Raw genomic sequence first — 12500 nt, forward strand, 5'->3', positions numbered from 1 at the left:
CGCGTTTACCAGGTATTTTTCCACAACTTGCCAGGTATTCATTCTTATCTTTCCTTACTATGTGTCCGAAAAAGGATAGTTGTCGATCCACTATTAAGGGCATGAACTTTTATAGTCTGGTTAATACAGTTTAGTGAGAACAACTCACAAACGCGGATGGCAAAAACAATAACAAAGGCCTGAGTGACGTCATCTGCATACTATCTATAAACGTTCAAGGCTACAAAGAGTTTTGTGTGTTGGTCCGTTATATTTCCGGATGGCAATGTTATGAGCTTCTTTGCCAAGCGCACAACATCGAAATAGCGTGACTTAGTGTGTCCTCAACACAAATCAATCTTTACTTCTGACTTCATTATTCTATAATATTTTTATTATTCAATGAAATAGGTGAATTCTTGATAGATATGTTGCTTATTATATTATATATTTATTTAAAAGCTTTTACTATTTTAACACAATCTCAGACAATTTAATGACTATTAGATTAGATAATAAATCGGAACATGATTCGATGATATTGCTTGATAATTACTTGATAATTTACAAACAAATTATTCAATATATCAATTTCTAATTCTGTCCTTATATTTATTTAGAATTTCAGTTTCAGGTACAGAACATGCATTAATTACATTTAGTCATATAGATAATTTTGTCATTAATTTACCTCTATTGTAGACTCTTGTAATTGATACATTTATAATCAAATCTAATTTCTATATTATTATGTTGATGACATGATCAAATAAAATTGCCATGAAGATTAATTCATGCTACATACCGTGTACGTATTTGCAAGTCTTATAACTCAAATGGTTATAGGCTCATTTTTTGTGATGAAAATACTCTCAAAGCAAAGCAAAACATTTTTCATTACCACAATGTTAAACCCACAAATGAGTTTGGTTATCAAATATGTACACTACATATCGAGTTACTTTCATATACTAAGTCTAACCAAATATTAACTAAGTATTTAACACATAATATATTTTATATGTAAATAAGATTTTAAATAGTCATGGATACAGGTATAATGCTGCTATTTTGTATATCCCAGAGAGACAAAGAACTGAGGATAATGGTAAGACTTCCAATCCCACTGCACCAATCACGATAGAGCCATGCATGCTGGATTTTTTTATAAAAATCATTTGAATATCCCCTCTCGTATTATTTCTTCATATTATCTCATCACACTGTCACCATTTTTAGTATCTAGTTATATTATTATCATCATACACATCAATTTTTCTTTCGATGCTATGCCATTATCAATTATGAGCTACCAGTATTTAATTTGAAATATTCTGTTATTCAGCTTTGGTTTCAAGCGTGGGTTTCTGATTTCAGATATAGATTTTCCCAATATTTAAACAAAGCTTCTGATTGGTCCAAATATTATTATACTGTTTATTGCTTGGGAACGTTACTTCTCACTCAATGCCTATGCTTTTTTTCTACTTCATCTTTACAGTCTGACACAACTCCCCTCCCCCCTCAAAGAAATAGAGAGAGAAAAAAAAACTAACAAAACGCAACAAAACTAAAGCAAACAGTGTCAGCTCAAAAACAACAAAACTAAAATAAAACAGTTTCAACTCACAAACAACGAAACTAAACCAAAACAGTGTCACCTCAAAAAACAACAAAAAATAAACCAAAACAGTTTCACCTCAAAAACAACAAAACAAAGTAAAACAGTGTCACCTCAAAAACAACAAAACAAAGTAAAACAGTGTCACCTCAAAAACAACAAAACAAAGTAAAACATGTCACCTCAAAAACAACAGAACAAAGTAAAACAGTGTCACCTCAAAAACAACAAAACTAAAATAAAACAGTTTCAACTCACAAACAACGAAACTAAACCAAAACAGTGTCACCTCAAAAAACAACAAAAAATAAACCAAAACAGTTTCACCTCAAAAACAACAAAACAAAGTAAAACAGTGTCACCTCAAAAACAACAGAACAAAGTAAAACAGTGTCACCTCAAAAACAACAAAACTAAAATAAAACAATGTCACCTCAAAAACAACAAAACAAAAGCAAAACAGTGTCAACTCACAAACAACAAAACTAAAACAAAACAGTGTCATCTCAAAAACAACAAAAGTAAAACAAAACAGTGTCACCTCAAAAACAAAAGTAAAACAAAACAGTGTCACCTCAAAAACAACAAAAGTAAAACAAAACAGTGTCAACTCAAAAACAACAAAACTAAAGCAAAACTGTGTCACCTCAAAATCATGAATTATGGGCTTGATTGTCCGTCATGTTGCGTTTTCTTTTTCAGTTTAAACATTGTTCAAAATGACACTGTTCTTTCCATTTTACCCCGGTTCTTATCCCTGCCTTTGACACTACTTTCGCATTACTCGTACCAAAATGAGCTTTATTTAAAATGAGCTCTTATATAGCTCAATATTCACTAAATGTGCTCAAAGCGCTTTACAAGGGGTCCCAGGCCAACAGCAACATTTTACATCTAGGACGGGACATGACGCCTGTTAGGCGATATTACATTTTTTTCGGACAGAGACAACGCTGTTAACGGCCCGGTACTCATTTTAAACTGAGTACTGTGAGAGAATGTGCGTAAAGAGCGTTCTCCAAGGACTGAACTAAGCGCCGAGCGAGGCTCGAACCCAGGACCTTCAGATCCGAAAACAAGTGTCATACCACAAGACCACATAGCCGCACAGGCATGTCGACCTGCTCTGTATCGGGTCCATCCTATTCTTACTCCATGTTTTGGTCATGGACTCAGTATCACATTTAGATGTAGTAGACAATGGGAGCGATCTATATACATGTTTTCGTCCAACCTAGTCATCAATCACATGATTTGTTGCTGTCCAACGATTGGATATTTCTTAACAAATCTAAACACGGTGATTTGTTTATGAAAGTTGTAAATATACCCGTGTGTCAAGCTGAACAAAGTGACCAATCGTGATGAGGATATTTCAAAAGCTGTGAATACTTCTCACCATGTGGGACATTTTGAGCACACTTTGCAATGTGACCAATAACCTAGAGGACATGGAAAGGGAATATAGATCATGCCCATTGCTTAGAGTGCTTTCTGATTTCCTTCCTGTCATCGCAATCATCTATTCCTTCATGATTTGTGGCCAAACATAGACATATAAAAGGGGAAATCAAGTATTGGTATCATGCTGCTGTTACACACGTATCTCTACAATATGATGAACATATAACAATACCAACAACTAGAGGTGCCTAAATGAGTCAAAAAATGGAGAGAAAGACAAAGGGAGTAAATGTGACTCATAAATAAGGGAACAACACAAAACAAACGACGTTTCGATCTTGACCTTTTTCAACTAAATACAATATATATATATATATATATATATATATATATATATTGTATTTAGTATTTACATATATATTAGATTTTGTGTTTACTTGAAGAAGGCCAAAGGTCGACACGTCGTGTTGTTCCCTTATTTATGAGTCACATTTACTCCCTTTGTCTTTCTCTCCATATAATAATGCCTTGCACGTTCATCAATTATATAATAGTATTAGCTTTGCTCATGATTTGAATGATAAAGGTATTGACAATTAATCGAGCTTTTCATTTCCTTACTTATGTCCACACAGACTTAAGAAACTTTATATCAAATGTATCATTTCATATTTTGGCTGGTCATGCACACTACACTGCAAACTTTAAGAAACACTATCGTTTCTTTGGGCATAGATGTTTTATTGGTATATTCTTTGCATGCTTTTTTTACAATAAATCTTATCTCCACATTCATCATATTTCTTGTATACCGTTTTCTTATTTTGTTGTTGTTCTTTGTTACTTCACAATATTACAAAAAATCACTGAAGGTATTATCTTCACTTTGTTTAATGCATGATATAGCAATATTTGCTGATTTATTATTGTTTTACAATATTTATGTCTTTTTCACATGCATGCAATAAATTTGCTGGGTTTTATTTGACGTCATCTATTTTAGACTTATTCCCTTTGTTTTATTTTAAAAAACGTTCATGCCTTTTCTTCAACTAGAACGATAGTTCCTTATTCCGACTGTATCTCAACTTTTCTCGAGATTTTGTATTGTTTATATGGTTTCTGGAAATCCAATTTTATTGTGACTAAACTCATTTCATTTTTACTTAAACTGATTGTATAGGATTCATATGTCAAAATATATCTATTTAACAGACTTTAGATTCATAATTCCAGTCAGTGATAAGTGTTTGTAATGTCACTGTGTCAAGATAGACAAGCTTAAACATAAGCAACGCAGTGAAACAATAGGATTTTATATATATTTTCTACTTTGATGCGGATAAGAATATCTCTGTACTTCGCCAGTTTCCTTTGGTGTAAATGCCATTGCACTCTGACAGCTATGACTGAGACTATATTTACCTTGTTAATATTTTATTCTCCTCAGACTTAAAAGCTAGAAATGAATTTTTAAAACAAACAAAACATTTCTTTGTCCTCAAATGGTTTTGTTTATTAAAAAAATATGACCATTCAAAGTATCTCAGGAAAAAATTCTAAGGCGTACGAGTGCTGAAAAATTGTTTGGACTAACAGAATAAATATGGCATTGCATCAAGGTGGAGGATATCTCTATTTCTTTCTCTTTGTAAAGAAATGAATGATTTTATTGCTTTTCCTTTTGTAGCAGAAGCCGTGCTAAATGGTCGTGTTTGTGACGTTACCTACAAAAATACTCCAATAGAAAAACTAAGAAAAATGTTCATTTTCATTAGCTTTTAACAGTTGAATAACGTAAATTTTTATCATAAACTCGTGATCTAACTCTAATAGAATAGCAGTAATAGTTTCTCAAAAGTTCCAAAAAGTGAGGACGGACAGAGTAACAGCTTTGTTCACACTTTTTTGACACTTCAAAAAACTAGATATACTAGAACTAAAACAGATAATGAATGGTACAGCCTCCCAGAATGGCCCCAACATGGGACTCTTCAAAAAACTAGATATACTAGAACTAAAACAGATAATGAATGGTACAGCCTCCCAGTCGGCCCCAACATGGCACTCTTCAAAAAACTAGATATACCCTAGAACTAAAACAGATAATGAATGGTACAGCCTCCCAGAATAAATTGCCTCGGCCCCAACATGGGACTCTTCAAAAACGTCTTATCCGTCTGCCAAATTATATATACTACAGAGTAGCATTAATCGTCAACGTGATGGCGCTGGCTGCCTTAACCCAAAGAAGAAGAAGAAGAAGAAGAAGAAGAAGAAGAAGAAGAAGAAGAAGAAGAAGAAGAAGAAGAAGAAGAAGAAGAGGAAGAAGAAGAAGAAGAAGAAGAGGAAGAAGAAGAAGAAGAAGAAGAAGAAGAAGAAGAGGAAGAAGGAGAAGAAGAAGGAGAAGAAGGAGAAGAAGAAGGAGAAGAAGAAGAAGAAGAGGAAGAAGGAGAAGAAGAAGGAGAAGAAGGAGAAGAAGAAGAAGAAGAAGAAGAAGAAGAAGAAGAAGAAGAAGAAGAAGAAGGAGGGGGAGGAGAGAGAAGGAGGAGGAGGAGGAGGAGGAGGAGAAGAGAAGAGAAGAAGAAGAAGAGAAGAAGAAGAAGAAGAAGAAGAAGAAGAAGAAGAAGAAGAAGAAGAAGAGAAGAAGAAGAAGAAGAAGAAGAAGAAGAAGAAGAAGAAGAAGAAGAGAAGAAGAAGAAGAAGAAGAAGAAGAAGGGAGGAGGAGGAAGAAGGAGGAGGGGAGGAGGAGGAGGAGGAGGAGGAGGAGGAGGGAAAGAAGAAAGAAGAAGAGAAGAAGAAGAAGAAGAAGAAGAAGAAGAAGAAGAAGAAGAAGAAGAAGAAGAAGAAGAAGAAGAAGAAGAAGAAGAAGAAGAAGAAGAAGAAGAAGAAGAAGAAGAAGAAGAAGAAGAAGAAGAAGGAGAAGGAGAAGAAGAAGGAGTAGAAGAAGAAGAAGAACCAGATCCTTTAAAAAATTTGTTTAATCTTTATTACTTAATCCAGAGACGTTGATAAAATAGTTTTTCCTTAGTTTTTCCAAATAATTTAGTCCTGGAGTATTTCTGTGGTGAACGTCACAAAAACGACATTTTAGCGTAGCCTCAGTAGCATGTTTCCACTTTGGGTCTGTATTTCAAAGAAGGTGGTGATGTAAAGATTTTCAAAAGTTTTTGTGATGTAGAATACATTGGGTTATGGTGCCAATAGAATATTACATGTAGCTCTACCTATGCCTCTGTCCTATACGGTTTTTATCTATTTTATCACGCCCTTTTCAACGATATATGAGTGATAGCTTTGCACACATTATATTCATGCTTTTATTGATAATAGCTCTTGTTAAAACCATAAACAAGGAACAATAGAGTTATTGACTGAAATGTATTTATAAAGCATAAACAAACTTCTCTGTAATAAATCCTAAGACTTTTTAATTATTTTAAAAATTGGAACAAAAAGCAATTTTAAAACTTTTATTCAGTTTTGTTATGGTAAAATCTAACTAAAATAATTAATTCCTCAGACTTAGTCTCAATGCATGTGTCGGTAGGTCACGTGACTATGATGATAGTCACTTAATTATGCGACTTGATGCTTGAAGTTGCCGGAATTTGGAATCAATGAAAACATTCTTCTCCTGTACAGGTTTTTAAAATTCTTTTTTTTTAAAGTCATACCTTGATGTCAAAGAGGAGCTTCATGATAAGTTTGGTTTGATGCCTGAAGCTCAGATCGTAATAATTAATGAAAAATAAGATAAAATTAAAACTTTCAAACAATTCGCGAAATTATGTGGATGTTTCAAATTTCCCCATTGTCAATAAAATAGACGATATATGATTAAGACATGCATAAGAGAGAAAGTGAAATGGATATTTTCTCTCTGGAATAAACAATTTTTTAAAATTCTCTCTGATTTGAATAAAAAAATAATTCACAAATTTGATGCAAGGGTTGACACATTGTCTTTTTGTATCCAAACAACTATCCGGTAGCAGAGGGCGTCACATCAAATCAAATCTTATTAATCTCTTCCTATTTTCTGTTTGACACTCTTACGGTAAGTTAAAATAAACTACTTAAATAAGATGTTTTATCACATGACATCGATTTAGAGAAACTCAAAGTATGCTTTAATCCAAAGACTAACAAATAACTCGATGAATTTTCTTTGATCTGATGATGTGTTAGGTTAATGAGCAGTGCAGTCGTATTCTGATTTATTTTTTTTAAAAACTCGTCTAAAAAATTTTGGCCAGAAAACTCGTCCTTCAATAAATATCGGTCGATTAAAATGACCCTCATCATGACAAAAACTCTCAAACCTGGGACTTTCATTGAAGATCCAGGTTTGAGAGTCTTTTTTATTCGATAACTATTTGAAGAACTTGTAGTCTGGTCAACATTTTAAAAGCGTTTTTTAATCCCCAGAAAACGGCAGATTAGAACTTATTTTAGTTATAACTAGTAGTAACCCCAATGTACGATGTTAATTGAGACATTTTTTTATCATCATATGTGTCAGTGCATGACATAACCAGTCGGAAGGTGAAGATTTTTGATTTGAATTGTTTGCATTTACTGAAAGAATACGCTCCACATAACATTTTAATCTTTATTTGAAGTAATTCGGGTGATTTTTCATGAAGTTATGGTCAGATGTATGGAAAAGGTACCCGGCAACTTTTCTCAAATTTGATACTTTTTCAACTTGACTAGCTGTAAAAAATATTTAGAAGTGAAATTAAGCTTTGACATTTCCCGAAGATGTACAAAAGGGGTTGATTTAATCATTTATGATAAGAACTAATTTTCGATCAAAATTGACCTTCTAACTAAACTTGGCAATATCTCAGTTCAAACTTTTTCACCATCGCCTGATTATGTTATTCACTGTAACATAATATGTTGACTTGTTGATTATTCAAACTTCTTTAGTGATCCGTTTCTTATGCACAAATATTAGCAAGTAGATCTTATAAAAAGATAATAAATTTTCAAATGTTTCACAACTGGATATAATACTTTTGTCTATCTTCCCAGATCAATGCCTTGATCATCAATACCGTGGACACGGAGAGACAGAGATACTTCTTGCAAAAATTCCTCAGTAAGAGTTACCCACTCCTGTTCGTCGGACCTACTGGGACAGGAAAAAGTGCCATCACAAACAGTTACTTACTTGAGGTATGATAATATGTGGCACGCCACGCAGAGGTGGTATTATGTCGGAATGTACTAGGTAAAAAGAAGTGAGATTAAAGTCAAAATATTCATAATCAGGATGTCTACATTAAAAAAAAATTAAGGAACAAAACTTATTCTTCTCGATGTAAGCATCTATTTTTAACTCAAATCTTTATCAGTTATGCTTTTAATATTTAATTTGACCAACCGGCCCATCTCGACATAAAAACCGTTTTGAGACTTCAGTCACATATCACTGGATTAATGATCATTATCTCATTATATGAAAAGGAATAAGACGTTTTGATTTATATAATTACGCTTCAACAGTCATGACGTCACTTCCCTCATAATGACATATAGTAACTTAGTAACTGGCTCTAAACTATCGGAACAATGGCGGACGTATATATGAAATATTTCATATTTAAAAGCGTATCCAGATGAAAAAACTGATCATGTTTTGACTTTTACACATTCTGATCACTAAACATATGAAGAGTTCCAGCCAGCATGAAGAATAAAACGTACAGATTTTCTTTGTTTAGAACCAAGATGGCCGCCGTTGCTGGGCGACGCGACATCATACTATTGAATCCAATTGAGATAAAACAAATACTTTGATTTTATGATGACCATTTCAAAACACCAACAGTTTGACTCTTCCCCTCCCCAATCATTTGGACATGATATTTATACCTTTATTTAGAATTGACCAGCCATACAGGGGCAGAGTGGCGGCTCAGCGGTACGGTCTTTGCTTCATACCCAAAAGTACTGAGTTCGATCACTCACCGCTGCGTTGTGTGTGGTCTTGAGCAAATCACCTCACCCTAGATCAATTTGTGGCGCTGCACTGTGGCTGAGGCCTGGGTTATTCCAGCCTTCCCTTGGAATAGACCCAAGAGACAAATTTCCCCTCATGGGATGAATAAAGGGAATTTTATCTATTTTATTTTATTATGCACAAGAGGGTTTCTTGTCCCTCATTTGGTACAGAATACGAGTTAAATGCTGGCATGAGTCATCCTTTAGAACATATCACCTTAAAAAATTAACATCAATGTCTAATATTATTTCTTCGACTTTGCTCTTTTGACAGCTTCCCAAAGACAAATACGTCATCAACAACATCAATTTCTCAGCCCAGACATCAGCTAACCAAACCCAAGACATCATTTTCTCAAAGCTAGAAAGGTAACATTATAACAGTCTACGTAGTCATTTCTCGAGGTGAATAAGTTACCGACTTCGGTTAAAAATGACATTATACCACATTATTCTCATATCTAGGAAAAGTTAAGAATACAAAATGGTACAACTGAATGGACTATAGTAGTAGTAGTAGTAGTAGTAGTAGTAGTAGTAGTAGTAGTAGTAGTAGTAGTAGTAGTAGTAGTAGTAGTAGTAGTAGTAAGCTTCGCAGTCTGAATGACACTTGCTGAGAATTGTGTGATTCAGTCATGGTCGATAAGTATAGCTGCTCTCTCCATCCATGTTGTTAATTGTTTCCATTGGTCACGGTCCTGGGCCAGAGTTTTGAGGCTGTCAAGATCTTGTTGTGACTTTAGTACGGAGGGCACTGCAGTTCTTCGGGGATTAACTCGGCCTCATCTCAATCCTGAAATTTCTGATATGTAGAGAGGTCCTGGTTCAGGGTAGTTACTATTGATGTTGGTGGTCTCCCTACATATTTGTTGCCATGAAGGACATATTCTGGACTATAGCACTCTATAAATTATTTGTCATTGCACATTTACAAATTTTCGCCTATATTATTATTATGACAATCTATTATAAATATATATGTATTCTGTGTTTACTTGATAAAGGCCAAGTGCCAAAACGTCGTTTGTTTTGTGATGTTCGTTCATGAGTCAGATTTACTCCTTTCATCTTTTTATTGACTCATTTAGGAACCTCTATTTATTACCCTTTTTCCTTATTTCACAGGAGAAAGAAGGGAATATTTGGACCAGCTGCAGGAAAACAACTGTGTGTTTTTGTTGACGATTTGAATATGCCAGCCAAAGAGAAATATGGAGCTCAGCCTCCTATTGAAATCCTGAGACAGTGGATTGACCACAAATACTGGTTTGACAGGTAAATAGATAGTTCGAAGATGACGTCACTCAGGTCTTTGTTATTTTGTTATTGATTTTTGCCATCCGCGTTTATGAGTAATGCTCACTGAACTGTATTAACCCGACTATAAACGTTCATGGATACAAACAGTTTTGTGTGTTGGTCCGTTTTACTTCCGGATGGCAATGTTATGAGCTTCTTAGCCAAGCGCATACTATCTATAGGGAATGAGATTAGCGGAAGAGTAGCGTCCCTTGATTGGATGTCGCCTTACAGAGAGAACGTCGCTGAGAAACTATTAAACTAACTGCGCGGTTTCACAGGAAGCGAGGACGAGAGACGCATGCGCGAACCATAATGACGTTCTCTCTCTAATAACTCCTTTGCCGGTGAAGTCCATTAAAGATACGCTACTCTTCCGTTAATCTCATTACCTATACCTATTTTAAACACGAGCATCTATATAGCGCAATTTCCACTGAGTGCTTTACAAGGAGGTCCTAGCAAACAGCAACACTGAACATGGAGGACAAGACATGACGCCTATTAGGCGATATTACAATTTGTTTCCAACAACGGCAACGTTGTTAACGACCAGGTACTCATTTTACACCAGAGTACTGTGAGAGAATGTGAGTAAAGGGCTTTTCCCCAAGGACTCAATATGTGCCGCTGAGCGCAGGACTCGAATCCAGGACCTTCCAATACAAGGGCGAGTGTCATAATAACACAAAACCACATAGTAGCCGCACAATTTTTAGGTAGTAATTTTTAGTAGTGTGTGATAAAGTAACCTTCATAAAACCAAATAATATAATAATAATAATAATAATAATAATAATAATAATAATAATAATAATAATAATAATAATAATAATAATAATAATCATAATAATAATAATCATAGCAATAATAATAATATATGCTTTATTCATCCCCCCCCCCCTCAAAAAAATGGAATTTGTTTACAAACGTGGCGTTCATGATTACAGCAGCTTACTCGTCCTGCAACCAAGAAGTCTGCAGTTCGAACACTAAATTTGAAAGACTTATTAAATTATGTTTTGGGATTATTTTTCCAATTATATTTCGATCTCTGATTCGTCTTAATCTAATGCTTAGTTTAAAATGTATCTTGTACCTTTCATCGGTATTTTCTACACACTTGTTGCTTTACTAGATTTAAACGCAACAAGTACATTCCAAACATTATCGGCTACTGATCAGCAAAATGAACGCTCCAATACAGTGGCAAGTTATTATAGATTTTACATTTACATATTAAAATTGTGTTATGTGCAAAAGTATTAGAATACGAAAATCTTTGGTTACATCGTAACGAATGAGACGATTTTACTGTGGTTGGTAAGGATTGAGTTAAACTCTGAAGTGCAACGGAATCGAACTCAGTTAATTAGTGGGGTAGTGTAGCATTCCACCATTTGAACCACTGGCGTCAGTCTTTGGTTTACTTACTTACTGACTTATCCGAACCAGCGACCACCTGAGCTCTAGCCCTTCGGTCTTGTGCCATGACGTAGCAGTTAGACGTCTTTTGTAGTTGTTCCAGGTGTGTTAGTTATGCTTGGATTTGGTGGGAGGAATGTGCATCTCAGGTCTTCAAGAGGTTGACATTCAAGCAAGTGGTGTGTTACTGTTTCATAGGGGTGTTGACATAGGGGGCAGAATGGGGATGTGTCTTTTGTAATTTTGTTTAAATGGTTGTTGAGCGGTATGTGTTGTGTTCTTAGTTGAAAGATGATGCTTTGCTGGTGTCTTCTGAGCTTATTTAGGCAATCAGTCTTTATAGGAGTGGTCATATGGGAAAACATATATCTACCCGTGATGCTCATTGCCCAACTGTTCATCCATTCTTCTCTCTTATTTGTTTAGTCTTTGGTTTAGAAGTCTGTATGTTGTTAACGAATCGTGTTCATTTCTCTCCGCCTTGTTAACCAGGAAAGACACAAGTGTGTTAAATATTGTGGACATTGTGATGTTGGCGGCCATGGGACCTCCAGGTGGTGGCAGGAATAACGTCACGCCACGGTTCCTGCGTCACTTCAACATCATTGGAATTGAGATGTTTGACGAGGACACGATGAAGAGCATCTTTGCTCCCATCATAGACTGGCATTTCAAGAATTACGAAACGGCCCACAGGCGTTACTCACGGGTATATTAGACATAGGACAATTGTATTGAATATCATGTTTTGTTGTCA

General features: G+C 34.9%; 1 protein-coding gene across 1 annotated transcript in view; it reads left to right on the forward strand.

The window, feature by feature from the left end:
• LOC144974579 (dynein axonemal heavy chain 3-like) overlaps nt 1-12500 on the forward strand; it is a 216277-nt gene that overhangs the window by 124157 nt on the left and 79620 nt on the right. Inside the window, 5 exon segments of the mRNA XM_078917583.1 lie at nt 1064-1087; nt 8048-8191; nt 9294-9388; nt 10145-10294; nt 12236-12452. Coding sequence (XP_078773709.1) covers nt 1064-1087; nt 8048-8191; nt 9294-9388; nt 10145-10294; nt 12236-12452 — 630 coding nt within the window.

This window comes from Berghia stephanieae, chromosome 6 (assembly GCF_034508935.2).
Source record: "Berghia stephanieae isolate SIO BIC M18660-M18661 chromosome 6, UCSD_Bste_1.3, whole genome shotgun sequence".
NCBI lineage: Eukaryota > Metazoa > Mollusca > Gastropoda > Nudibranchia > Aeolidiidae > Berghia > Berghia stephanieae.